The sequence below is a fragment of the Nanorana parkeri genome, unplaced genomic scaffold, assembly GCF_000935625.1.
Source record: "Nanorana parkeri isolate BGI_ZX_2015 unplaced genomic scaffold, ASM93562v1 scaffold389, whole genome shotgun sequence".
Classification (NCBI taxonomy): Eukaryota; Metazoa; Chordata; class Amphibia; order Anura; family Dicroglossidae; genus Nanorana; species Nanorana parkeri.
In genome coordinates this window covers 511,437-539,306 of record NW_017306657.1, presented here as the reverse complement: position 1 = coordinate 539,306, position 27,870 = coordinate 511,437, and the positions used below count along the sequence as shown (strand labels likewise).

The 27,870-nt window shown below is 41.9% G+C and overlaps 1 protein-coding gene across 1 annotated transcript in view; it reads right to left on the bottom strand.

Moving 5' to 3' along the window:
* Positions 1-295: 295 nt before the first annotated feature.
* The window catches only part of PRPF4 (pre-mRNA processing factor 4), a 31,471-nt gene continuing 3,896 nt past the window's right edge, over positions 296-27,870 (bottom strand). The window contains exons 2-14 of the mRNA XM_018559370.1: positions 16,970-17,138; positions 15,350-15,536; positions 13,978-14,065; positions 13,805-13,884; positions 11,591-11,684; positions 11,405-11,499; positions 10,134-10,192; positions 9,582-9,705; positions 5,072-5,161; positions 4,859-4,981; positions 4,155-4,262; positions 3,953-4,071; positions 296-619 (exon numbers count right to left, since the gene is read on the bottom strand). Of these exons, the coding sequence (XP_018414872.1) occupies positions 426-619; positions 3,953-4,071; positions 4,155-4,262; positions 4,859-4,981; positions 5,072-5,161; positions 9,582-9,705; positions 10,134-10,192; positions 11,405-11,499; positions 11,591-11,684; positions 13,805-13,884; positions 13,978-14,065; positions 15,350-15,536; positions 16,970-17,129 (1,521 nt within the window). The 5' untranslated portion in view covers positions 17,130-17,138 and the 3' untranslated portion in view covers positions 296-425. The remainder of the gene's footprint in view (positions 620-3,952; positions 4,072-4,154; positions 4,263-4,858; positions 4,982-5,071; positions 5,162-9,581; positions 9,706-10,133; positions 10,193-11,404; positions 11,500-11,590; positions 11,685-13,804; positions 13,885-13,977; positions 14,066-15,349; positions 15,537-16,969; positions 17,139-27,870) is intronic.

Here is a 27,870-nt window from a genome sequence, read left to right as displayed (position 1 = left end):
TACCGAGCAGGAAGTCAGTGAAGTCATGGCCTGCATATTTTTGCGAGTGACTAGGTCCAACAGTGGTTTTAAATGTATTATTGTTTATTGATGTTTCAGTGTGAAACCAAAAATAAATGGCGTCTCCACCCAAGAAGAAGATGAATGCCAGTGAAGTATGTGTGTTCACTTGCCGCCTGGAGGAGAACTTCCAGTTTTTAAAGGATCGCAAATATTGAGAGATCTGCATAATAAACACTAACAGAATGTACCTGAACTCTATGAAACCCAGGTCTTTTATTGTAACTTATAAAAACAACAGGAAGGCAAACTGAGCATGTTCTGCTCTGTGGTGTGAAGGGGATCTTCCATAATGGGAAGCTGAACATTTCTTGATGCTCCGGTACAAACTGTTCAATAAATGTCCTTTTGTGATAAATGTCACTTCATTCCGCCATCCACAGCTTAAAAGTTCTATCAAAGGAACAGGTGGCAATAAGCTCTCCATCCAGCGAGATGTCCAGCCCCATCACCTTACCCTCGTGTCCAGCCAGGGTCTTCAATGGAGACCAGAGAGGGTGAGTCCACACCTTGGCTGTGTTATCATATGCTCCTGTCAGGAGATATTGACCATTCGTAGCTGCAATAGTAAAAGAGAGTGGTGAGATATCATGCAGGCCAACAGTGTATCAGATCAAAGGCCACAGTAGATTTTAAACAGCCCATTCAATCGCTAGAGATTTTCACTGAGAATGCAGCCTATCCATTCACTAGAGACCGGTGACATCACTGAGAATGCAGCCTATCCCTTCACTAGAGACCAGTGACATCACTGAGAATGCAGCCTATCCATTCACTAGAGAACGGTGACATCATTGAGAATGCAGCCTATCCCTTCACTAGAGACCAGTGACATCACTGAGAATGCAGCCTATCCATTCACTAGAGAACGGGGACATCACTGAGAATGCAGCCTATCCATTCACTGGAGACCAGTGACATCACTGAGAATGCAGCCTATCCATTCACTAGAGACCGGTGACATCACTGAGAATGCAGCCTATCCGTTCACTAGAGACTAGTGACATCACTGAGAATGCAGCCTATCCATTCACTAGAGAACGGTGACATCATTGAGAATGCAGCCTATCCCTTCACTAGAGACCAGTGACATCACTGAGAATGCAGCCTATCCATTCACTAGAGAACGGTGACATCACTGAGAATGCAGCCTATCCATTCACTGGAGACCAGTGACATCACTGAGAATGCAGCCTATCCATTCACTAGAGACCGGTGACATCACTGAGAATGCAGCCTATCCGTTCACTAGAGACTGGTGACATCACGGAGAATGCATCCTATCCATTCACTAGAGACCAGTGACATCACTGAGAATGCAGCCTATCCCTTCACTAGAGACCAGTGACATCACTGAGAATGCAGCCTATCCCTTCACTAGAGACCAGTGACATCACTGAGAATGCAGCCTATCCCTTCACTAGAGACCAGTGACATCACTGAGAATGCAGCCTATCCCTTCACTAGAGACCAGTGACATCACTGAGAATGCAGCCTATCCCTTCACTAGAGACCAGTGACATCACTGAGAATGCAGCCTATCCCTTCACTAGAGACCAGTGACATCACTGAGAATGCAGCCTATCCCTTCACTAGAGACCAGTGACATCACTGAGAATGCAGCCTATCCCTTCACTAGAGACCAGTGACATCACTGAGAATGCAGCCTATCCCTTCACTAGAGACCAGTGACATCACTGAGAATGCAGCCTATCCCTTCACTAGAGACCAGTGACATCACTGAGAATGCAGCCTATCCATTCACTAGACCGGTGAAATCACTGAGAATGCCGCCTATCCATACGATATAGAACAATGACATCACTGAGAATACAGCCTATCCATTCACTAGAGACTGATGACATCACTGAGAGTGCAACCTATCCATTCACTAGAGACTGATGACATCACTGACAATGCAGCCTATCCATTCACTAGAGACTGATGACATCACTGAGAGTGCAGCCTATCCGTTCACTAGAGACAGGTAACATCACTGAGAGTGCAGCCTATCCCTTCACTAGAGACTGATGACATCACTGAGAGTGCAGCCTATTTATTCATCACTTATAACCAGCTAGAGTGAAAAATAAAAAATTGTACTCACGCTGGAACTTCACTCCACTGATCAAGTTCTGATGAGCAGGGATGGTATATATACAGCGTCTCTGACGCAGGTCCCACACTTTGCAGGTGTTGTCGCCACTACCTGTTGCTATGTGATAACTAAAATACAAAAAATAAATAAAACTTAGAATCTTGCGATAGACAAACTTCCCGTGCCAACCTTATAATCTCCTCATATTTACCCATTGGGTGAGAAGCTGATCCCATAGATCTCTTTCAGATGACCTTCCAGGAACATAATGCAGCGACCGGTCCTCAGATCCCACACTCGACCAAAAGAATCCAAGCCTCTAAATTACCAAAGAGGCCACAATGTTATGTAGGCAAGAAGCATTCTTAAGATCCAAGTCCTTCTCATAAACATAATTCACACCGGTCACATACTCTGCCCCTTAATAAAGTGGATTACAAGTCACAGAACGACATTAGGTGCGCTGGTATACGAGCATATTCCTAGTATACAAATGAGCTTTAAAATGCTTACTTACCTAGCTCGAGTGACTCTGTGTGAGTCAGAGGCACTGATTGGCTAAACGTGGGTAGAGGTAGCCAATTAGTTTCTCTGTTTAACTGCACCAGCTAACAGATATTTCAGAGGTACTGCTGGGTCTTTTAAAACAGACACAAGCTCCTACATCAGGGATATACCTTGAGGCACAGACTGTAGGAGAGTTTGTAAAGTCATACCACTTATGTGATGTGAAGCGGAGACACCTCTTGTAGAAGTGGAAGGAACAATGTGCAGTGAGGGGAGCTGTACTGTTCTTAAAGAGCAGCAAGACTAAGAAGAGTTAATGTCAGCCTTTGCTCCTAGAGAGTTAAATCACAGCAGACTTGCTCCCCTGATACCCTCCCACACAGCCACAGCATGCTTTATTCTCCTTACCCGGTGGCGGCCAGAGACCCATCTATGTGGAAGGAAAGGTCATACACCCCTTTACTGTGCCCTTCCTGGTGCAGAATCTCCTCCTGAGCTTCCAGATCCCACAATCTCCACGAGCGGTCATAACTGAAACCATCAGCAGGAAAACAAGACAATCGTTATGTGACATCACTGAGAATGCAGCCTATCCATTCACTAGAGACCGGTGACATCACTGAGAATGCAGCCTATCCGTTCACTAGAGACTGGTGACATCACGGAGAATGCATCCTATCCATTCACTAGAGACCAGTGACATCACCGAGAATGCAGCCTATCCATTCACTGGAGACCAGTGACATCACTGAGAATGCAGCCTATCCATTCACTAGAGACCGGTGACATCACTGAGAATGCAGCCTATCCGTTCACTAGAGACTGGTGACATCACGGAGAATGCATCCTATCCGTTCACTAGAGACTGGTGACATCACGGAGAATGCATCCTATCCATTCACTAGAGACCAGTGACATCACTGAGAATGCAGCCTATCCATTCACTAGACCGGTGAAATCACTGAGAATGCCGCCTATCCATACGATATAGAACAATGACATCACTGAGAATACAGCCTATCCATTCACTAGAGACTGATGACATCACTGAGAGTGCAACCTATCCATTCACTAGAGACTGATGACATCACTGACAATGCAGCCTATCCATTCACTAGAGACTGATGACATCACTGAGAGTGCAGCCTATCCGTTCACTAGAGACAGGTAACATCACTGAGAGTGCAGCCTATCCCTTCACTAGAGACTGATGACATCACTGAGAGTGCAGCCTATTTATTCATCACTTATAACCAGCTAGAGTGAAAAATAAAAAATTGTACTCACGCTGGAACTTCACTCCACTGATCAAGTTCTGATGAGCAGGGATGGTATATATACAGCGTCTCTGACGCAGGTCCCACACTTTGCAGGTGTTGTCGCCACTACCTGTTGCTATGTGATAACTAAAATACAAAAAATAAATAAAACTTAGAATCTTGCGATAGACAAACTTCCCGTGCCAACCTTATAATCTCCTCATATTTACCCATTGGGTGAGAAGCTGATCCCATAGATCTCTTTCAGATGACCTTCCAGGAACATAATGCAGCGACCGGTCCTCAGATCCCACACTCGACCAAAAGAATCCAAGCCTCTAAATTACCAAAGAGGCCACAATGTTATGTAGGCAAGAAGCATTCTTAAGATCCAAGTCCTTCTCATAAACATAATTCACACCGGTCACATACTCTGCCCCTTAATAAAGTGGATTACAAGTCACAGAACGACATTAGGTGCGCTGGTATACGAGCATATTCCTAGTATACAAATGAGCTTTAAAATGCTTACTTACCTAGCTCGAGTGACTCTGTGTGAGTCAGAGGCACTGATTGGCTAAACGTGGGTAGAGGTAGCCAATTAGTTTCTCTGTTTAACTGCACCAGCTAACAGATATTTCAGAGGTACTGCTGGGTCTTTTAAAACAGACACAAGCTCCTACATCAGGGATATACCTTGAGGCACAGACTGTAGGAGAGTTTGTAAAGTCATACCACTTATGTGATGTGAAGCGGAGACACCTCTTGTAGAAGTGGAAGGAACAATGTGCAGTGAGGGGAGCTGTACTGTTCTTAAAGAGCAGCAAGACTAAGAAGAGTTAATGTCAGCCTTTGCTCCTAGAGAGTTAAATCACAGCAGACTTGCTCCCCTGATACCCTCCCACACAGCCACAGCATGCTTTATTCTCCTTACCCGGTGGCGGCCAGAGACCCATCTATGTGGAAGGAAAGGTCATACACCCCTTTACTGTGCCCTTCCTGGTGCAGAATCTCCTCCTGAGCTTCCAGATCCCACAATCTCCACGAGCGGTCATAACTGAAACCATCAGCAGGAAAACAAGACAATCGTTATTTACAGAATACCAACTCAGTCCTAGTGCCCTGTCCAAAATGCCGGACTGCTCACCAGGTGGTCCCCAAGAAACGTCCAGATGGATGCCACACTACTCTCGCCACCCTAACTGTGTGGCCTTCAATGTCTGCGACTGGTTCATCACTGAAAAATAAATACAAAATAAAATAGCCAAACGAACATCATTTAGCTTTATACTTTATTATATAGAGACTGTTTAGCTTTATACTTTATTATATAGAGACTGTTTAGTTTTCTATTATATATAGACAGTTTAGCTTTATACTTTATTATATAGAGACCGTTTAGCTTTCTATTATAAACAGTTTAGCTTTATACTTTATTATATAGAGACCGTTTAGCTTTATACTTTATTATATAGAGACAGTTTAGCTTTATACTTTATTATATAGAGACTGTTTAGCTTTATACTTTATTATATAGAGACCGTTTAGCTTTCTATTATATAGAGACAGTTTAGCTTTATACTTTATTATATAGAGACCGTTTAGCTTTATACTTTATTATATATAGACCGGTACCCTTTAAAATTAGAGGTACATTTTAAACCTTAACTGTGGATCTCATATTCTTGAAAGAAACGAATAGTCTATTTAAAAAAAAAAAAAAAGTAATGACAAAAAAATAGCTTAAAAAGAGAACTATGGGGTTCAGGGCTTTTCCCCATAGTTCTCCTTAGGGTAATGGGAGGACACAAACTAGCGTCCTCCCGTCACCCAATGCTCAGTATATTGCGAGCTGCAGCTCGCGGTATACTGAGACGCCACAGCCGGGATGGATCCTGACAATTATGTCTGGATCCGCCCAGCTGCATGATTGACAGCTGGCTCTGCCTATCTAGAGGCAGAGCCAGCTGTGCTCGCCCCCTCCCCCGTCTGTTCCACCAGTCAGCGCTGGAGGATCGGACAGGGGAGGGGGAGAATCCTTGCAGGGAGACGTCAGTCACGGCTCTCTGCAGGGATAGATGGAGAAGTGAGCAAGCGACGGTATATGTTCGCTCACTTCCCGATCTACTGAGCCGACGTGTGACAGATTTTCACTCGCCTCATAATTCTCCTTTAATGTAAATCCTGTAATCAAGGTGTGTATTTTAAAAATGTGTGAGCGTCAGGCATGGACAAATCAATACGGTATGGAGCCGCTTCTGTCCAATGCAGGAGCCAGCAGGATTTTATTTATTTATTTAGCTTAATTTACAAAAACTAGAGAAAACCTCCAACATTAGGTGCCAGCTGTGCATTCTAATGAGGATTAGCTACCCGACTCCTGGGATTTGTGCAGCCCTGGCCTATGTATCTTTAGTGAGCATATATCATATGTATATTAGGGAAGCCATATTTCCTTATTACATTACACTCAGACTATGCTTCCTGCTTTACAGTGCTACACTGTGGTTGTACTTTACTGCTCTTCTGTAATTTGGCCAACTCACTGAAAACCATGCACTTCCTGTGTGACTGGTATCTTATCTGATCTCTAGTCTGATTTACTAAAGGAGTTGAGGATCTTTACTCAAACTGAGTGAATATTCACTTAAATTTTCCAACCATGTGAAATGCAAAGCCCTGTTTACTATTTTATCTGCAGAGGATTGGGTTTCTAAAGGAAAAAGGAATTTGCTGTTCACATGACTAGATAATGGAAACAAATAGTCACAGAATTTAAGTGAAGATTCTCAACTCCTTCAGTAAATCAGCCATACAGACTAAACTTAATCAATGAGCGCTGCCCTCTGGTGGCCAATCTGAAAAAGTCAAACGTTTAATACAAGAACAAAAATATGGAATAGCAAGGTTCTAAAAATAGCAAAAATCAGATAAAAATTCATTCAGGTAAACACTGCAATAACATGTAATACATACATTTTAGTTTCCTTTTAAATAAACAATTTGGGGTGACCATCTCATATCTGAACTCATGCAGACAACACCATCCACAAGATCTTATGGAAACAGCGATTGGAAAACCTTGCCCAGTTGGTACGGTTTCCTCTGCGATAAGAGGGCAAAGAAACAGGTTCTCTTTAATACCCCCCTACCCTTTGCTCCACTGAGTGAGAAAAGGAAGCCCTTTGTAAACTCCCAACTACTCTAGTTGAAACTGTTAGGGATGCACCGATACCAAGTACAGTATTCGGTACAAGTACAGATACTTTGAGCTCCAAGACTAGACTAGAGAAAAATGTAAAAGTTAGGAGGCAGCTGTCATTTTCAAGGAGCGACACTTGCCCAAGTACTCACAGATACAAGTACTGATACATTTTTGTTTAGTGTCATGTGACAGTTTTTCTAAAACAATACAGACTAATGATTTCAGGACAGTGGTGGAGCGCCAGAGCCAGGTCCCAGCTGCAACCGCTGCCACCCCGGTAGTTGTCATGAAAATGCCAAGTATCCGATCTGGTATCTGGACATCCCTAGAAACCGTCACTGGGCTATAGACTCTCGCCTCATACTTATGTGACAGCTCATGGCCAATCACCAGCATTGTCGCTGAGGAAGGGAAGCAGTCACGTGCTCCTTCATACCTTCTAGTACTGGGTATTTCTTTTCACTCCTAGCAGCAAACAGAATAGCAGAGGGGCAAAGGAAAGGGGAGTATGTGCTGCTGGGTATGGGGGCATTAAATAGAACCTATTGCTATGCTTGGGTAAAGCAAAGGTTTGCATAAGTGGATTTATTTCACATGTACACGAAGAAAGGAAAAAATAAAATAAAATCACAGAATCCCATGTAAACATCAGCTGATACCCTATCTTGTTCTCGGTCTATGCCATAAACGTAATGTGTCCAGAAAAAGCATAATAATCCATTCTTATCTCTAGGCCTTCCGGTACAGAGCACATTAGGCCTGTTTTATAGGGATGAGATAACCTCTAAGTTCTAATTAAAGATGCTGATTAACTTGGAGAGTATTTTTCTTGCCTCCCTCTAGTTAAGTAGTAAACCTCTTTTCTCTGAAGGTGTAATTATGCAGAGCTGTTGTTGTGGTGAGCCATCCCTCCAGGGAGGTGAGAGCACTTTGCTCCCTCATGGTCATGTTACACGCTACCCGTTCTAGTGCTTTTCACGTGGCAGCGAAGAACGAGTGTCCTGCATCCTTAATCTTTGTAAAGCTGCAGGAAGTGTGATCAGTTATAGTTAGCTGGAAGTACAGAGCAATTTGCGCTCTTTTCCCTACTTTACCAGCCACACTAATTAGCAGCACACAATTGGCACTAGAAGTCAGTTGAGGGATTATTGAAATAATAATAAATGTTATGGAAAGGCAATACTTCCTTTTTGATCGCTCCATAAGATTCCTTTGGGACTCCAATGGTGAGATCTTAATAGTCACGTGATTATTACTTGTCCCAACCAAACTTGAACATTGACATAATAAAGAGAACATATTTATTACTTTTATTTATATTATATTTACATATATATTTTTAGAGAACATATGTTTTACTTATTTTCCTCTGTTGGAGCAAATTGATCTATACTTAACAGGGTTTTTTTGTTGCCTTCCTCTGGACCAACATTGGGTAACTGTGGGCATAGCGTTCGGGTTTAGGTTTTCTGTTTTTCTTCTCTTATGTCTATAGGTGGAACTCTATGGACTAACTATGTAACTATGTACTGCAGTGTTTACCTTAAAGTGATCCTGTTGTTGGGGAAGAGAGGGGATTTGGGAAGGATTTCAAACCAAAAATTAACCTGAAAAAGACATATCTTCATATCTTTCAGGTCTGGTGCCCATTCGCTGAATCTTCCCTTTGCTGCAGAGCTGCACCCAGCTGAAGAATTTCTACATCCGAGACACTCAGAAGCATCAGATGCCTATTTCTGTGCTCCATGGTTCTCCTTGGCTCTACATCACTGCAGGAGACAGTAGTGGTGTATGGGCAGCCAGCAGAAGGAACAAGAGAGTAGCAGGGGAAGCAGGCATCTGACGCACCTGAAAGTTTTGGAGGTAAAGATTCTTCGGGTAGGTGCAGCTCTGCAGCAGAGGGAAGGCTTGTGACTGGACACCAGACCTGGAAGATATGAAGTCCCTTCCTTTGTAGCATAATTTTGGTTAATACTTGATTCCCACCCCCAAAAGTAATTTTTATATGTATTTCACATAGTTTACACTTCCTTTTTTTGTTATCATAGAGAAATTTGTGGATTAGCCGCTAGAGGGAGACACTCTCAAAGTGAACCAGTAACAGGTTCAAAGCCGACCCTTGCAGCAGCTTATACTTACCTTTCCTTTGATCCCTCACCAATTTATTTGTGATCAGGAGAGAGAGGAAGAGTCCAGGTTAGCTGCAAAGCCCATCCTATTTTAAGCTTATACAGGGAGACTCTCAGCCAGTCCCCAGTATGTGACAGCGCTGGTGTCTCAGCAGAAAATTGCCAAACAAAAGCGCTGTTACATAGCAGGAAGCAGAATGAGCCACATGCTCCCAGCAGAGCCATTGTAGTTTGAGACAGCCAATGAGGAACCTACCAGTAGCATATAACAAGCACGCTGCAGGTAAAACTGCCAGATAAGCCATTAATGCAGCTACACACACCTCTCCAGGTTCCAAAGTTTTACAGATCCATCGGCAGCACAGGAAGCCAAATTCACATCCTTCTCATCCAGCGACACTGTGGATTTGGGGTGGAACACAATGGCTCCCACATTTGTGTTGTGTCCTGGGGGGGAAAAAATCACACAGAAATATTAGTTGGAAAACTGCAGGCTGCACCTGATTCAACATAATGGTTATATCACAGTTTACATTTCTACCTACAAGTGGTGACAGGTCTTAAGGGATTCTCAATGACATCAGCTTGTGTAAGCAAATAAAATAAAAAAATGCAATAAATCACAGCAATGCATGCACATTTCCCCGACGCAGCAAATACAGACAAATACTTGCTGATCCTGGCAGAAATTAGCTACTAACTTAATGTAGTGGGCTGACGATACTGACTCTGCTGCACTGAAATACCAAGCATACATGTCCTGTCCAGTCCCCCCGTGCTTAACTATAGAAACTTCAGCTATCCACGCCCCTCTCTACATGCACACATTGCTTTCATTTCTAGCAAATCAGTACTGTTTCCTTATCAATATTTACCTCTTAATGTGCGCACAGGAGTACAGTCTGGAATTGACCACAGTTTGCAAAGTCCACTCCTAGGAGAGAACATAACAGAGATTATTCACTTTATATGTGATAGGTTAGCATCCTCAGCCAGCTTGTATGCCCAAAGATATGTACAACTTAAAAGGAATGTATAGTGCATTGTGACATATTTTCTTCCTCAATTATTATTAGGACTAAAAAAGACATATTTAACTTTTTAATTAAATTTGGCATACTATTATGCAGTCTCCTATCAGTCCAGAAGATGGAGCTCCAGACTCTTAACTGTATTCAGCTACTTCAGCTGTGCTGAAAGAATTCGGTTATTTACACAAATGGAACAAGTCATCACAGCAGTGACTCCTCACACACAGCTAAGTAGGAGGTTTCAATCAGACAAAGGGAGCTGGAAAGCTGTTCTGACTCTTTAGATTACCCATAGTGATTTTGATATACACTGCAACAAGAAAATCAATACAAATTGAAAATGTAGATAGTATTGTAAGGGAAATATTTTCCACCACACTCCAAGGTAGCAGGAGGAAAGTTCAAACTACCCTTAGAGAGTATTATTTCACTGAAACAAAAGTAGATGCTTAAAATGGACTGTCCGCCGAGGTAGTGAGTCAATCAACAGTAAGTGACTTTAAACATGCGTGGGATAAACATAGGCGGATACTCAAACATAAGTGTTAAATAAATAAACTCAATTGTTTAAAAAAATGGCTCAATGGACCGCATGTTCTTTTACACGGGCTGATCAGGATGGGATCCGTGCATTGATCCTCTCCTGATCACAGCAGTATGGATCAGATGTCACAGCTGGGACATCCATGTCTATGCAGTTTTCCTTCATCTTGAGATGGAGGGAAAGAAAACTGCAATTAACGGATCCCATGTCTGTCTATAGGAAATTGGATGTAAACGGACATGTGTTTGTTTACATCAGATTACCTCCGATCCGGTCCAGCGAAGCAGCCATTGCTCTGTCTGGTTTTGCGGACCCAGCTGGATTTTAAGGGTAACCGGGTGTAAACGGACACCCGACCATTGACACACGGCTGCCCATAGACTAGAATTGGGCATCCGATTAGGTCTGCATGAAAAACTGACAGGCGGACCAGCCGTGAGGGCCTCACACACACATAGTTGCTAATGTGAGTTGCAGCTCTTTTCTGTAATCCACGTGGTGTTTGTTTTTTGTGGTGCTTTAAAATAATGAAAAATCTGCTTTTTCACGGCATATCACCCTCCTCACTCACCAACATGCCGTAGCCAGGAGTTTAGAATTGGGACTAAAATGACAGAATGACAACGGTCGGTCATCTCCGATTTGGCTGCAAAAGTTATTCAGGGACTGTAACAGGAAAAAAAAAATAGGTTATTCAATATTAAACACCTTACATACAATCTGCATCAAGTTTTAGATGTAAATATTGTTTGCTTACTCTCAGAGATTTGTGCAGCTCTTGTTTCTGAGAGGTCCTAGTAGATTCTGGGATATTCCGATATTCTCGGGCCTCTTCAAGACGCTCCATTGCCCTGAAAAGAAAAGCATTGCGGTAAAGTTTAGCCTGAGAAGTACAATAAACATTTGTAACTAGTCTGTGCTAAAAGAAACCTGCACCGAGAAAAAAAAAAAGTAAGCTGCTACTGCGGACCTCTCCTAAAGGTTTTAAGAAGAGAAGTATAGTAAGTGGCAAATGAAGTAAGCGCACTACTTTGGTGATGTGAGGTGCGTTTAAGTAACTAGTGGTAGGGGGCGTGCTGCCTCCTTGAGCCGGGAGAGGGACCCTGCTTGTGTACAATGAAAAGGAATTGGATAGGAAGCGTCCAAGATTGACCACTGACGTCACCGTCACACCGGAGTGGGAAGTCAAGATTGACTTCCCACTCCAGCTTGAGAAAGAGGCACTGGCCTCAAAACGCGTAGCCATTGGACAGCTACGTCCCAGCCCCTCACTGGCGTCACACCACGAGTCTACGACGCCTCACACTGACAGCGAGACACAGTGAGCCACGGCTGCAGAGACTCAGTGGGTTTCCCCTGCTTGACTCTCACTTGAGCCGTCGGGCTCAGCCTGGCCAGCTGAGACCTGGCGACTCTCCACGTTACACCAGCCCCAGACGGAGACCATTCCACTAACGTTTTTTACTCCTGATAGGCGTCCCCCTGGACAGGGTAACGCCTATCCCACTAACCACCAACGAATCAGCAAATAGTGAGTCATTTCTCCCATTTCCCTTTTTTTATTTTCGTTGGTCACTACAATCCAACTGGGTTCAATACATCTGTGTTATTATCACCATATTTATTACCATACTTATGTTTATATCTATATCCATACCTATACAATACATCTATGTTACCGCTCAGTGTGTGCATCCCCCCTCTGCCAATCCCTCCACTGGCTTCCACTCGCCCAGAGGATAAAATTCTAAATATTAACAGTCACCTATAAAGCCATCCACAACTCCGCCCTCAGGTATATCTCAGACCTTGTCTCAAAATATCACCCTAAACGTCCCCTCCGCTCCTCCATTGACCTCCTGCTTTCCAGCTCCCTTGTCCACTCCTCCCATACTCGCCTCCAGGACTTCTCTAGAGTCTCTCCCGTCCTCTGGAACTCCTTACCCCAACCTGTCCGTCTATCTCCCACCTTGACTGCCTTTAGGCGTTCCCTAAAGACTCATCTCTTCAGGGAAGCCTATCCCACCTCAACCTAACCACTGAACCTTCACATTCTCACATAATTCATTCCCACAGCTACCTCATGTATCATTTCCCCCTCCTCTTTTAGATTGTAAGCCCTCAGGGGCAGGGCCCTCCTTACCATCTTGTCTTGAATTGTATTGTAACTGTAATGTCTTCCTTATATTGTAAAGCGCTGCGCAAACTGTTGGCGCTATATAAATACTATGTAATAATAATAATATTTATAACTAATAAACCAGAGACAGCGAAGCAGAAAACATTTTCAGCAGGTGGTCAGTGAAGGCAGTCTTTATATTTAATTCTGTACAGGGGATGGACACTTGCCCTTGACATACAGCCCCCCTCCTCCTTATAAAGATATAGGTGCCAAGTGAACCAAGTACTGAGGTTTCATGTAATCATTCAATATATTTCAGCCCTTCACTAACTATTGTATGCTTTTCATATGGTTTAAGGGCAAGCAGACTAAGCTACACATTATTACGTCTGTCTTCTGCTGGGTGGGCTATCATTTTTCGCACCCCCCAGCATTGTGACTGCACTGACCCCAAGGAAATAATAATTGTAATATGCTGAACACCCTATTGGTCTCAAAAACTACTGTAGACATTGCCCATCTATATGTTTTTAATATCTATTTTGGTTTCTAATTCTTTGTAATGATAACATTTGTTCATTTTTATACAAACAAATCTTTTCATGCATTGGATTTTTCTTGGCTGTTATATTCAATGTTCCCTATTTCCTCTTGATATGTAGGATTGTAAACATGATTTCCCTATGGCCACCTCTCCTTTTTCCTGGTTCAAAAGTTAAATACTGTAATAAGAATGGAAAACACTTTACTTTCTCTTCAGTAAGCTGCAGTTTTATTCACAGATAAAGAGATATTGACTGGGATTTCATAATGGCAGCTCATGGAAGCATCAACACTCTACTTACGTACCGTGGAAGGGAGTATTTGGCAATCCACAGGCGGGCGGCTTTTAGAGAGGAAGGGCCCTCGTGATACCAGGTCTTCTGATACTAAAAGAGGAAAACATACATGTGAATTGACAAAGTGGCATTCAAACAAAGACTCTCCCGTTACAAACCATCAGAATGCTTTTTTTTTTGTACCTCCTCACTTGATGTCTTAGCCTTCTCTTCATCTTTCTTAGTCTTTTTTAATGCATCTGTGCCAACGACAGAAAGAACGTTCCGCAACCTAATGGACGCAGAAAACAAAACAAATGCAGGAGTCATAAAAAGCATACATTAAAGTTTATATTAAAGGAGAACTATGGGGTAACCTTTTTTCCCCATAGTTCTCTTTAGGGTCACAGGACGACATATACTAGCATCCTCCCGTGACCCAAAACTCAGCATATAGGGGATATGGCAGATACCGTCAAGATCCACCCCGCTGGCTGATTGACAGCAGAGTCAACTACGCCTCTACATGATATGTCACACATCAGCTCGAACTGTGAGGATGAGTGTAATTCACTCACCCCATAGTTCTCCTTTAAGCCATTGTTTTAGGTTTTGGTTGGAGCGGAAAGGGTTAGAACTTCGGTGCGGTTTTTATTGCTATGTCTTTTCTAGGGAGATCACCCTCTCTGTCTGTCCTGGTGATCATTGTTACCAGGAAAGAAGGTGACTGGAAGTCCAAGCTTATCCAGTTATCACTAGAACAGGAGGTGAGGGAAAATCTTTCAATGGATGACAGCTGACTAAGTGGGGATTTCCACTCACTTTGAAGAGATTTTATCTCACTTTTTCTTAAATTGCAAACAACTATATTTCCCCATACACATGTACCCTCATAAACCACAATAAAACTGTCAGTATATTCTCCATAGAAAGGAACGTGTGAGCAAATTACCTAAAGCAAATAGTAAAATTGATATGAAGACAAGTATAAAATGAGAAAAGATACCCATCATCATCAAAAGTAGAAAAAGGTAATTATAAAAAAAACTAAAAAATAAATAAATGGCAAACGTTTCACAAAACTCAACACAAATAAAAAGAAAAAATAGATATGGTCAGAAAAGGGGTGAACCACTGTCCCAACATGTCTCTTCTTTGAGAGTCATGCCTGAGGCCATTAGAGTCCCGCAATGCCTCATGTGTCCTGTAGTTCTACAGCAGCTGGGAGTGGCGTGGTTGCCTACTCTTGATTTAACCCTTCCTCACATCACCAAAAAATGTTTTTCCTGCTGTCGATGTCTCTGCCGCAGAGATTCTGCTCACTTCCTGTCTGGTGATCAGACTAGTGAGAGTAAATCTCTCCAATGGAGTCACAGACCGCAGGAAAAGAACACAGAGGATTTAATACATACCCACTTCTTTTACAAATGTCCGCCTCAGAAGAATTGACATCAAGCACAAGAAAGGTTAAAAGCCTTTTCCATGGGCTTAAATATGCATAGTCAGAGGCTGAAGTTCTCTAAATACGATCCCTCTCTATCCTGCAGTACAGAACATGTTTGTAAGCTGTCCTCACCTTTCTCTCCTTTCAGCTGGGCCTTCACCAAAGAGAGTGATTGGTTCCCCGAGTGCTCTCAGACAGGCCTTCACCTCAGAGTCATCAGTGGACACATTAATCTGTCTCGCCCGCTTCCTCCTCTCAAACTCCGCCAAGACCTCTGCCTGCCTCTCGCTGATGTGCTCCTCTAGGTCAAATGACTCTCCTAAAAAACAAAACAAAATGAGATGTGGGAATTCAGAAACACGGAAGAGAAAGGGTGATACCAGCAAAAACCTAAAGAGGTTGTGTAGAGAAGCTATAAAAACACAGGAAACGGATGATTCCTCTGCTTATTCTTACTGTTGACACAGCTCTCCATCCATCATCAACTCATTATCTCTGCAGTGATGACACATTGTAACCGACTCAGCAGGAGAGAAGGGAGAAGATGCAGAGGGCAGTCTAAGAAAAAGCGGTAAGCTATGCAGAGGTCAACAGTGATCCGTCCTACTATCAAATGACAGGCCCCCTGTTTATTCTGAGTTGTTCCCTTTGCCTCCTCCCCTGCTGGGCACATCAGCAAAATGTATTCTATGCAGAAAAAAACCCAGCATGGAATTAATTTAGTTTTTTCTGCTAGGGCTATTTTTTAGCTTTATTACTCACTCATCGCCGTCTAGTACACTTAGTAGGTAGCATCATTCCGCTAATCTATATTTGGCGTGCATGCCCGACATGTGTTGGCATTTGACTAGTGAATATCCAAATTGGCATTATTGTGAGCAAATCTGTCCAGCTGTTAGGCAGCCACTGCACCGCAGCAAGACAGACCTATGATCTGAATCTTTTGTGCATTTCCACTGGCCATGCACAGCACGAGCATAAGCTAAGCCTTACTTTGAGTTCACAGAATGAACGTTAATGCCCAGTAAGTTTCATACAGGGCTAGTTGTGCTTAAAAGGAGAACTAAGGGGTTAGAGCTTTCCCCATAGTTCTCCTATAGGGTCAGGGGAGGACACAGACTAGCGTCCTCCCGTCACCCAAAGCTCAGTACACCGCGAGCTACAGCTCGCGGTATACCGAGACACCGCAGCCGGAACGGATCCCGACAATGCTGTCTGGATCCACCCAGCTGCATGACAGCTGGCTCTGCCTATCTAGAGGCAGAGCCAGAGCCAGCTGTACCCACCCCCTTCCCTGTCCGTTCCGCCAGTCAGCACTGGAGGATCTGACAGGGGAGCGGGGGGGATCCCTGCAGTGAGCCGTGAGTGATAGTCACGGCTCCCTGCAGGGATAGATCAAGAAGTGAGCAAGCGACGGTATGTGTTCGCTCACTTCCCGATCTACTGAGCCGACCTGTGACAGTTTCATTGTCACACGTCGGCTAGAACTATGAGGTGAGGGAAAAGCACTCACCTCATAGTTCTCCTTTAATATCTACCATAGATGGACGTGGTGCAGAGATGACCTTTTCAGGCTAAGAGAGCTCATCAATCATGTTCCCAAAATACAGGAAAAGCCAACAGGTCATTCAACTCACTAGCATAACCAAAATACCAGCACTGAGTGGACTGATCTTTTAAAACAGTGTATGTAGTCAATGTGCAGTATACTATTATCTATCAAAGAACCATCCAAGGGATCTATCTCCTCACCAGTAGTGATGTTAATGTTCCCAGCATCGAATCCAGCTTTTACTGCTGCCCTGCCCATTGACGATTCCCCCTTGGCAAGACGCTCCTTCTCCTTCTCTGCCAAACTGCCATAGAAGATACGTGACTTCTTCACCACTGGGACACCTTCATCGTCTGACATTTTTTAAGCCTGTGGATGAAAATCATCATAAAACTGTAAAAGAAAAGTATCTCTGGGTCTATCAGATCTGCGATAAAATGGTCCAAATCCTTTGACTTCCAACATCTTGCTACAAACCAAAATCTATTCTCTATGAACACTATCTGCATTGGATTTCTACAGTTCTGTCTGGTTTCTTTCTAGACCCAAAATTTGCACTGATTCTTTTGCTGTGAACCTATTAAAACATTGAATTTGTTGTTTTCTTAGAAAAGTGTTCCCAAACTGTGGTCCACAACAATGGAACATGTGGTCCCCTAACCATCTTCCTACTTTCTTCTCTATGATGTCCTGTCCTTGGTGGCTACAGCTGCCACTGAACCTGCCAGACCCAAGCCACTTCAAAGGTTATCATTAAAGGAGAACCATGGGGTAAGTGTTTTTCCTCATAGTTCTCCTCCCCCCCCCCGGTGACCCAAAGCTCAGTATACCGCGAGCTACAGCTCGCGGTATACCGAGACTGCCGCAGCAGGGACAGATCCCGACATTACTGTCGAGATCCACCGAGCTACGTGATTGACAGCTGGCTCTGCCTATCTAGAGGATGCTGGAGGATCGGAGCGGGGGGAATCCCTGCAGGGAGCCGTGACAGTCACGGCTCTCTGCAGGGACAGGATTTATCACTAGCATTCAGGATACTACATCCTAATTTCAAACAGATATCTTAGTATGGTCCAGGAACCATTTTCCAAAGCCTTCATCCAGACTAGATCATCCCTGGCAAAAACTTTTTTTCCCTTTTGGTAAAAGCATTGAGGGACTAGGCCCTGTGAAGTATTTTTTGCTGCCCTTTTTTCCTATTAGGGAGATTTCCTCTCACATTTGGCAAGGACTGGAAGTGATGGGAAACCACCTGACTATGTCAAGGTATCAAAACAGCAGGGGGAATGAGGAAACCTCCAGGCATGTCTGCCTTCAAGGTGACAAAAGAGACATTTGAGGACTGCTGCCTTAGACTGCTTTTAGGTGGGAGTAGCAGCCGGAAACCTGCTTCTTTTCAGAGGCCTTGCAGTCACCAATTTCTCACTTAAAAGGTGTAATATAATCACTCACTGCACATTGTAAAACATGTTTACCAGTTAAAGCGACATTCACCAATCTCTTCATTAAGACAAATATCTAGGCTGTTAAAATAATTTGATTTAAGTTCATGATTTACAACACAAACATTCCTACAGCAATTATGTAATTGTAATACAGAAACTAAAAAATAAAAATTGTACGCAAAAAACAGGCGAGATGAAGTGAAGGATGTTACTGAAATAGTAAACTGCCATATTTCGTCTACCTACAAAAAGATCAAAAGGCCTAGGGTGGGCTAAGGGGTCCCCCCAGTAGCATCCTCATTCTGAGAAAAGAAAAGCTAATCCTTAAAAATGCATTTTTGACAATAGATTGTGTTCCAAATATCAGTCAGCCAAAGGGTGCACACAAATAATTTGGCATTTTTTTGCGAATATCTTTCATAAAAACTATAATATTGTGGCTAGCCTTGGAGTCAATTTATAATATCCCACAGAAACGCCAAAATCAAACAAACTAGTGCCAGGGCATTGAAGCTGAACCTTTTCAATGAATCAACAGGTGCTCATGCAATAGACACCCCAGTGAAGGATACCAGTCAGTCCATGAGTCAGCCTTTACTTTTCAGGGAATCGGTATCTACAAAGGCAGATTTGCAAGAAACAGTGCTAAGTACCAGTGCATGGTTTTTCATGACCGGTTTCCTTTAGAACAGGGGTGTCAAACTCAATGTAATGGTGGGCCGCATCAACATTATGGTTGCCCTCAAAAGGTATCTGTAAGACTATATAAATGTATCTAATCTTTCTCATAATTGCCTCTGCATTCGATTATCACTGGTTTTAGTAATAACGTAATACCTAGATCTGAAAGTAGAAGTCTGGGCCTTGAGTTTGACATGTGTGCTTTAGAACATCATTCCACAAGACACATAGGAGGATAGCTGAGGCCTCGGTCCCCCATCCCAAGATACCCTAAACAAATTAATATAATTCCTTCACTAAAGTATTCAGCTTTCCTGCAGAAAATGATGCTCCCTCTGGTGGCAGGTCTCGTGACTGAAGTTAGAGGGATTTGGGAGACTGATGTTCAGGCAGAATGGTCGAATCAATGGCTCGAATGGAATTCTCCCATTCTGCAGACACCAGCCTGTAGAAGGCATCTAAATCACCATGTCTGCAAGGTAAGTATGTCACAACTTAATTTGCCATATCATTGTCTAATATATAATTACCACTTCATCATACAAATACACTTTCAATATAAAAGGAAAAAGGAACACAAACAACTTGGAAATAAATAATATTATATTAGAAAACAATTGCAGCCTGAGATTCAGATGGTAAGCTCGATACTAATAAACATATTTGAGATACCAAATTCTAAAATGTTTTTCTTCTTACAGTTAAACTTTGTATCTTACAGGCGTTTAGTCAACAAAGTTTTTAACAGACAACATGGTAATGTAGAGCGGTGAAGTGGTTTTTATAAACAGGCAAAAAGGAGTAAAACCGAGAAACAAAATGCCAAAATCTCATCTGCCGAGCTGGGAAATGATGAGATCATTGGGATCAATACATTGTTGTAAATTCCTCATTTCCTGCATATAATTTTTGACCTATTCTCTTGACTTGTCTTTAACTACTGTACTTCTGAACGTAAGTTTGTTGCCATCTTTGGCTAAACCCTCTGCTATAATTCCGGGTTATGGTCTCGAAGACTACTACAAGGGTTAGGGTGTGGAGTCTCTAGTGCTGAGGATTCCAGGAAGACGTCCAAGTCCTCTTGGGGTGGCTGCTGAATTGTTTCTTCACTGGAGGAGATTACTGCACTAGAACTAGTAAATGCTTGTTGAGGAAAAGTTGAAGGGCGATATGTAGGGTCAACATTCGATTCATCGTTACTTGGTGTTTGTCCAAGAGTCTCATGAAGGTCTTTAGTTGCTTTTTCAGACTCAATGGCAGTTTTCGTTTGACTCTGTGCTATGGTTTTCAGACTTGGCAGCTTGACCAGATTACATTGTATTCCAACAGAGTTATGAAACGGTCTCAGCCTAACCTGAAAACTCCTATGCTTAGCACCCATTGATCTGTCAAACTGTATAGACTTGTGGACCTGCCCTGGAAAGTATCCTGTAACAGTTCCAATAGTTTTTATACTTCTCGGCGCGCACAGTCTTTTTCTTTTTTGTGGCCTGGCTGGGGTTGACTCCTCAGGCTGTTCAGTTGAGGGCATAAAATGTACCGTTTTTATTTCAGTAGTTATAAAACCACCTGATGTTTCATCTTCAGTTTTAATATGTATTTCAAGGGGTATGCCAGTTTCATTGGGGCAAATTCCCACTTCCATTTCTTGCTCGGGTGGTACTGTGCTAGTGGTTGGCGCAGTATGCAATTCTGTAGCCAACATCGTACTTTCATCTTCAGTTTTAATATGGGTGTTAGATGGTACAGCAAGGTTATGCTGGTTGAATCCTTCCACCACACCTTGTTTGGGCAGCTGAACATTAGTAAGGGGAGCAATGTGCTCTGTATCCAAATTAGAAGTAACAAAAGTATTTGATGTTTTATCCTCTGTTTTCATACGTATCCGAGATGCCATGACAGGTTCATGTGGAAAATGTCCTACAACCCTTTGCTGTTCGGGTGGTAGAAGAGTAGCTTCTTTTAGCACAACAGGCACCACATGTGACTCGGTACTAAAAAGGCCACTTGATGACTCCACCTCAGTTTTAATGTTTGGTTGAGGATTCATATCATGCTGACAATTTCCCACCATTGTTTGTTGTATAGGCTCTTGTATTTTGGTCAGGGAACTGGAATGCCCTGTATGTAGTTCACTGGTTAAAACAGCACTTGATTTTTTGTCTGAGAGATGAATTGCTGCAGGTTCAGGAAAAACTGTCGGAACTGCATCTTTTTTCAAGAAAATGCTATATCCTCTCTTTTCATAAGCATTTCGGGTGAAATGGAGAGAACACATTCGATAATTTCCTCTTGCACTGGTAAAAACCTTTTCTGTAAATTCGTCCAAGTCACCAATGTCTTGATGCATCTGTTGCAGCCATCGCTTTATCAGCTCCTTTTCCTTTGGAAATGAGTGAAGCATTATATCATAGGGCTTTGTTTTGGATGTGGTTGCACATCCCTTAACAATACACACTGGCATCCTAGCAGAAAAAGAAAAAGTGTGAGTATATAAAGCAGAGTTATTTCATGGAGATACAAAAGACAGACAGTTGGCAATGAGTGATTTAAAACAAAGATATTATACAACGGAGCCAAATATTTTGCTTTAGCTGTGCCTTGTTGATCCTTCTATCTGCATCCCTTTTTCCTGGTTTCCGCCTTTAAGGGAAAACAAATGTATTCCTGACACTGCAATGTTTGCCATCCCTTGCTGTATTCTCCCGTTACTTCTCTATACATGTACAGATCAGTGGGACAAAAGGGCACCGGAATAAAACAAAACAACAACAAAATAATAAAAAGCAAAAAAATCCACCACATATTCTGATGTGTCTGTGCTCTCTACCATGCAGGTGTTATAATTACAGCATATTCACTCAGGTCCAATAAAAGAAAAAACAAAATCATACAAACCATATAATCAATATTTATGCTATAAATAATATAGTTTAACTTTATATGCAATACATATTTACAATACTTATAATTAGGCTAGGTTCACACCTAGGCGTTTGCAGTTTTTGCACATTTTTGCTTTTAAAAACGTGTGTTAACGCACATTTCTCCCTGCATAGAGATGTACAGGCGATTTCAATACAAGTCTATGGGAAACAAAACTCTGCGGGATCTGCCTCAAATCAGCTCCTGCATCTTTTCACAACGCTAAAGTGTGAAAAGCTGCCATTGACGTTAATGGAAATGTGTTTTGTGCGTAAAACCGCTCAGGTGTGAATCAGGCCTTATAAACAACAGCATACAACTTAATATTCCATCCTAAACAAGATACTTGGATGTTTATAATATACATATAACAATATTTTCAGCAAAATAATACCCACCTATGTATCCCCTTCTCTGAATATTTCAGTTGTGGTCCATTCATCTGGCAGATCGCACTGCGCTGGCTGCAGTAGTGACCTGTCAATAATAGATGGGTGGGAGTAAGTGTGCCCAGCCCCTTGATTCATTGGGCAGTGCACCAAGCAGAGGTCTGGGTGCTTCCAATGGATTTTGGGAGCACAAGGTCATCACACCCAATGACTCCTATGCCAATAGAGCAACACATTGTATCCTTCTTAAAAAGATGGGAATACCAGACTTTAGACTTCTGGCTTTGTTGACATATATATACAGCAAAATGTGTCTAAGTGATTTTGCTGTCATAGACTTTTGGAGCAGAGCAATACCATGATGAGTAATGGATTCTTTGGGCAACTAGACTGGAATATATGTAAGGTTTCTGGAATACCATTATAGAAAAACTCTGGTAAACCCTGTGAAAATAGATATAAAAATCATTGCAGATATTTTCCCTCCAGCAGTCATGTGACCAATGCCTAATCACCGGTCACGTGAATCCATTAGAGTTGGCCAATCAGTGATTCTTCCCCTACAATCACCACTGTTTATTGGAACACTACTGCTATCCTAGCCTGGCTTAGGAGTACAAGTCGCTCTAAAGAAGGCATGGAAACACATTATTTGCAAACAACAATTAGAAAAGTTTTGCACATGATCAAATTGTAAAGATGACACTAAATTACATTCTTTCTATAACCATATTTGACCATATTTCACCCTAAGAAAAATGATAGTAAAAAGACTTCGACATTTAAACGCTAAACATTTGCGATACATTTTTATTAGGGAAATGTTGTTGTATACAATAGAGAAAGTGCATAAATAAACATGGTAATGAAAAGAAGTAACATGCCCTTGTCAACATTTCTAAATGTTTGACCATTTCCTGGATATAAGCTGAATCCTCTTTACTTGTCTAGCTCCTGCCACCTATTATTATTCCAGATTTTGTCTTAAAGTAGGTCAGGCGTCTGCAATCTATTGCATGGAAGATTCCTAATTGATCTCCAATTCCTCTTGGGACATGCAATCCTTTTGCTTGGTTCCTGAACAGTTAAATCGGGGATGGTAAAGGATGCATGAGGAGAACAAACTCTAGGTACGACATTAAATATATCTTTGCCAGTCCATATGCATGGCTCAGGTCACCACTTCAGATTCCCTACTGATGTGGTGATAACGTTTTCAGACTTGGGAGATTGACAAGATTACACTGTATTCCTACAGAGCTGTGAAAGGGTCTTAGGCTGACCTGAAAACTCTTATTATTGGTACCCATTGATTTGTCAAACTGTATAGATTTATGGACCTTTGCTGGCATAAAGTCAGTCATAGTTCCAATAGTTTTAATATTTTTTGGTGTGCATGGTCTTTTTCGGGTACCAGTTATTTGAGGTGTGGAAATTAGATTAGAATGCTGGTCCAATGTTAGTACAGTAAAGGTTTTTATCTGGGATGGCATAGCAGGTACTTGCCGACCATGTCCAGCCACCAATTCTTGCTGTCCATTATTTCGGGGCATAGTATGCTCCGTATGTAATTCAGTAGTTATAAATCCACTTGAAGTTTCATCCTCAGTTTTAATATGTATCTGAGGTGCCGTTGCTTGTTTATGCTGACATCCTACCTCCTTTTTTTGGGGGTATGTTAGAACATTACTGGGTGCCATAGTTTGCGGCACGTGGCACTCATTATTTAAGATCTCCCTAGAAGAGGTTTCATCTTCAGTTTTAATACGTGGTTGAGGTGACAGAGCAGGGCTACAATGACAATCCATGTCAGAAGATTCAAAAGCACTGTACGATGATTCATCCTCTGTTTTAATACGTGTCTGGGGTGCCACAGAAGGTCCATGCTGACAAAGTCCTACCACTATTTGTCGTATGGGCTGCTGTATATTGGTCATGGGCCTGGCATGCACTGTATGTAATTCAGAGTTAAAAATGGCACTTGAAAATCCTTTTGCTGGAAGTTGAATTGTTACAGGTTCTGGAAACAAAGTAGGAATTGCGTCTCTTCTCAAAAAAGTGGTCAGTCCTCTGATTTCATAAGCACTACGAGTAAAGTGGAGAGAACACATTCTATAATTTCCCCTCGTGCTAGTGAAAACTTTCTCTGCAAATGCTTCCAAGTCACCAAGTTCTTGATGCATCTGCTGTAACCATCGCTTTATCAGCTCCTTGTCTTTTGGGAATGAGTGAAGCATTATATCATCGGTCTTCCTTTTGGATGTGGTTGCACATCCCTCAACGATACACACTGGCATCCTGATGAAGGAAAAAAAGCATATAAAATCAAAGTATAGTTGTATATCTCATAACAAACTAAACAGTCAAAGGGTAATTAAAAAATGTAAAATGATTGGTTCTAGATGGGTTCCTCAAAGCTAACATACTTCTCAATGTGTCCTCATTAAGCCGTTTGCGTCACCCCCAGGGGTCCTTCTCTTCCAATTTTGTCTGTGTGTCCACTCTTTTCTTGTTCCTTTCCTTAAAATGATCTCTCATTATTCATACATCACGCTGGCCATGCAATGTTTCCACTGGTGATCAATTTCAAGTTTCTGATCTGATTCAACGATCCAGCCCACGCTTCCCACAGTAGAAAAGGCGCTTTCAATCTGCCATCGACTGTTTGAACAATTTTTATACAAGACGCTCAACTACCATTTGAAGAAAAGTACATATGTCTTAATATATTTTTTTTTCTTTAATGATAGTGAACTGAAAAGTAGAATACACTATCAGTACAAAATTACGAAAGTCTAACATGTTTTACAAATTTTTGAAAAAGGACCATTATAAATACAATATGAGGAGATTTAAAGAACACAAAATGATAAAGTAATGAACTTGTCTAATTAAAGTCGACTAACAAAAAGGCGAAATAGTAGGAAACATCAGATAGAATAGCCACCAAATAGTCAATGGAAAATGATCAATCATGGTTTAGTTGATCCAATCCAAAGCCACATGCAGCCAATTTTGAGCATGATTTCAGAAATGATCACACAATCACGTTGTTCCACATATGACCACTGTACATCTGCCTTTAAATAAAAGCAATCTTTGCACAAGGAATAAACCCTCACCGCCACCCTCACCATTACAGTACTTTATGCATTTACAAATCTTTGAGGCACAGGGCCATCTGAAATAAACTACAAAATGGAAATGTGACATGGTGCATTATACCCCAACATGACTCTGCCTTCCACCACACCGGTACAATATACACTGTATAGTCCATGTGCAGAAAACATACAAACCACATTGTTTTTATATTATGAATATTAATATACTTTTTTATGATTTCCAGATTTCTATTACATAATACACATAAAACGGTATACATTTTACTAATCACATTTATTAACATTTAGAAATCCTGAGTGTCTTTGCCAAAGTTTTTTTTTTTTTCTTCATTTGACGCAAAATAATACCCACCCATGTTTCCCTTCTGTGCTGTGAATGTTTTGGTGGTGGTCAAGTTGGCTGGGTGCAGTTGCAACCCGCCAGGCAATGAGAAGAGAGCAGGAGTAGGTGCGCCCAGTCATCTAACAAAGTGCAGTATATGTTGAGCTGACAGCAAAGGTCCAGGTACAAGCAATAGATGCTGGGGGCATGATGCCACACCAGCACTGAGAAAGCAAGTGCCATTGACCTGCAGAGGGTGGAGAAGGGAACACTTGGCCAGCACTTCAGACTAAAGGCCATGCTGGCAATTTCCTTAATGCATAATTAGCAAACCGGTACCTATGCGATTTAGGCTCCTGTTTGAACTAGTGGAGCAACCTGTACCAGGATGCTCCCATCCTCCACCAAGCTGGCAGGGCTGCATGGTAATGCACATATACAGCCTTTCCTGCACCAGTCTTAAAGTCTTAAAGTGGATCTTTACCTCCTTTCACTAAAAATCACATCAGCATACCGCTCTGCATGCTGACATTCATTAAACAAACATGTTTTTCATTTACTTACAAATAGAATTTATCCACTTCCTGGGGCACTTTGGCACAAATGATGTGTGCCCAAGCATTGCACCCTGGGAAGGACACATCAGGGGAGAAATGCTCGGAAATCTCATCTGTAATCTCATGACATCTCAGGGAAAGGTATTTTCCTCCCCTGAGATAATGTGCATGGTCACATGACCTAGGTACATGTGCCAGAGTTTCAGGAAGTAAAGGGAAAGCTAGTAATCTGCTCTTAGTTAACATGGCCACTGTGAGAAGACTGGGGAAGTAAGGAAAAAAAGGTATGCAAACAATAAAAAGCCTGAAATTATGTAGAAGTATGTGTTTGTAGATTGTCATCATTAAACATTTATAAAGGTGTATTTGTTGTTATTTTAAAAATATGGGTTAAGTTCCTCTTTAAGATCTTCATTTGTAATGAGCAAATATGGCAGCGCCTGTGTACATATATCATTACAAACTATACACAGAAGATGGTATCTTATTGACATTATGCTGATCCCATTCACAAATATATAATTAAAAAGCATGTAGAGTACTTGACATACTCGGTTTAGGACCTGTTTAAGCGCAGGCAAAATGAAATGGGTTATAAATACTTTTTACTCAGCTGATGACTCCCAGGACTGAAACTACTGTATGTGTGATAGGGCACCAGAGTGAAACCATCAAAGAGACTCTGTCCAAGTCAGTCATTTCAAAAACATTTTTATTAAATACTATATGAGCATAATATAATGCCTGTTATTTGAATGTAAAAGCCTACCTTATGTAGGCATTCAAAGGACCTGAGACTGCTGCTGCCATCTTTATGTAATATCAACAGCCCCAGCAGACTCAGAGCTCTCACTTAAATTATATTCTGTAGCAGGGTTGGACAAACTTAAAGGGTTATTAAACCCTCAGGTTTTTTGCATATATCTAGTGCTAGAAAGCAGTAGATATATGCAAAAACTTTTTGGCATCTCAGGGAAAGGTATTTTCCTCCCCTGAGATAATGTGCATGGTCACATGTCTAGTCACATGTCCTACAGTTCCAGGAAGTAAAGGGAGAGCTAGTAATCTGCCCTTAGTTAACATGGCCACTGTCAGAAGAATGGGAAAGAAAAGAGAAATAAGGTATGCAAAGAATACAAAGCCTGCAATGGTCTAGAAGTATGTGTTTGTAGATTGTCATTACTAAACATTTCTAAAAGGTGGCTTTGTTGTTATTTTGAAGATACGGATAAAGTTCCTCTTTAATAGATAAGGTGTCTCTCTACAGGTTTGCAAGTAGACATCGTCTATCTTAAGACCTCTGCAAAAAGAGCTGCCATTCTAATGGAGTATGAGAGAACTGCCTGGCAAAGGCCACAGCTTCTGGTTCCAGTCACCCGCTGATCTGGTGCGCATAGTTCGAGAAGTATACAGCACGTGGAGGGCGACACGGGGCTATTAATGTTTAAATGTCCATTTTCAATATGTTCAGCATCATGCTTCACTGTACAGTTGTCTTTTAAGAAAATAACTTTTTGTAAACATATTAAAGTTTCTTACCCCCATCAGCACTTTCTGTTGTAGGTGGACATTGTTAAGCTGCTGCCCATCAATTACCAGCACTACTGTCAGCCTGTTGTATGCACTCTTTACTTTATTTGGCCATTAAGGTGCTCAT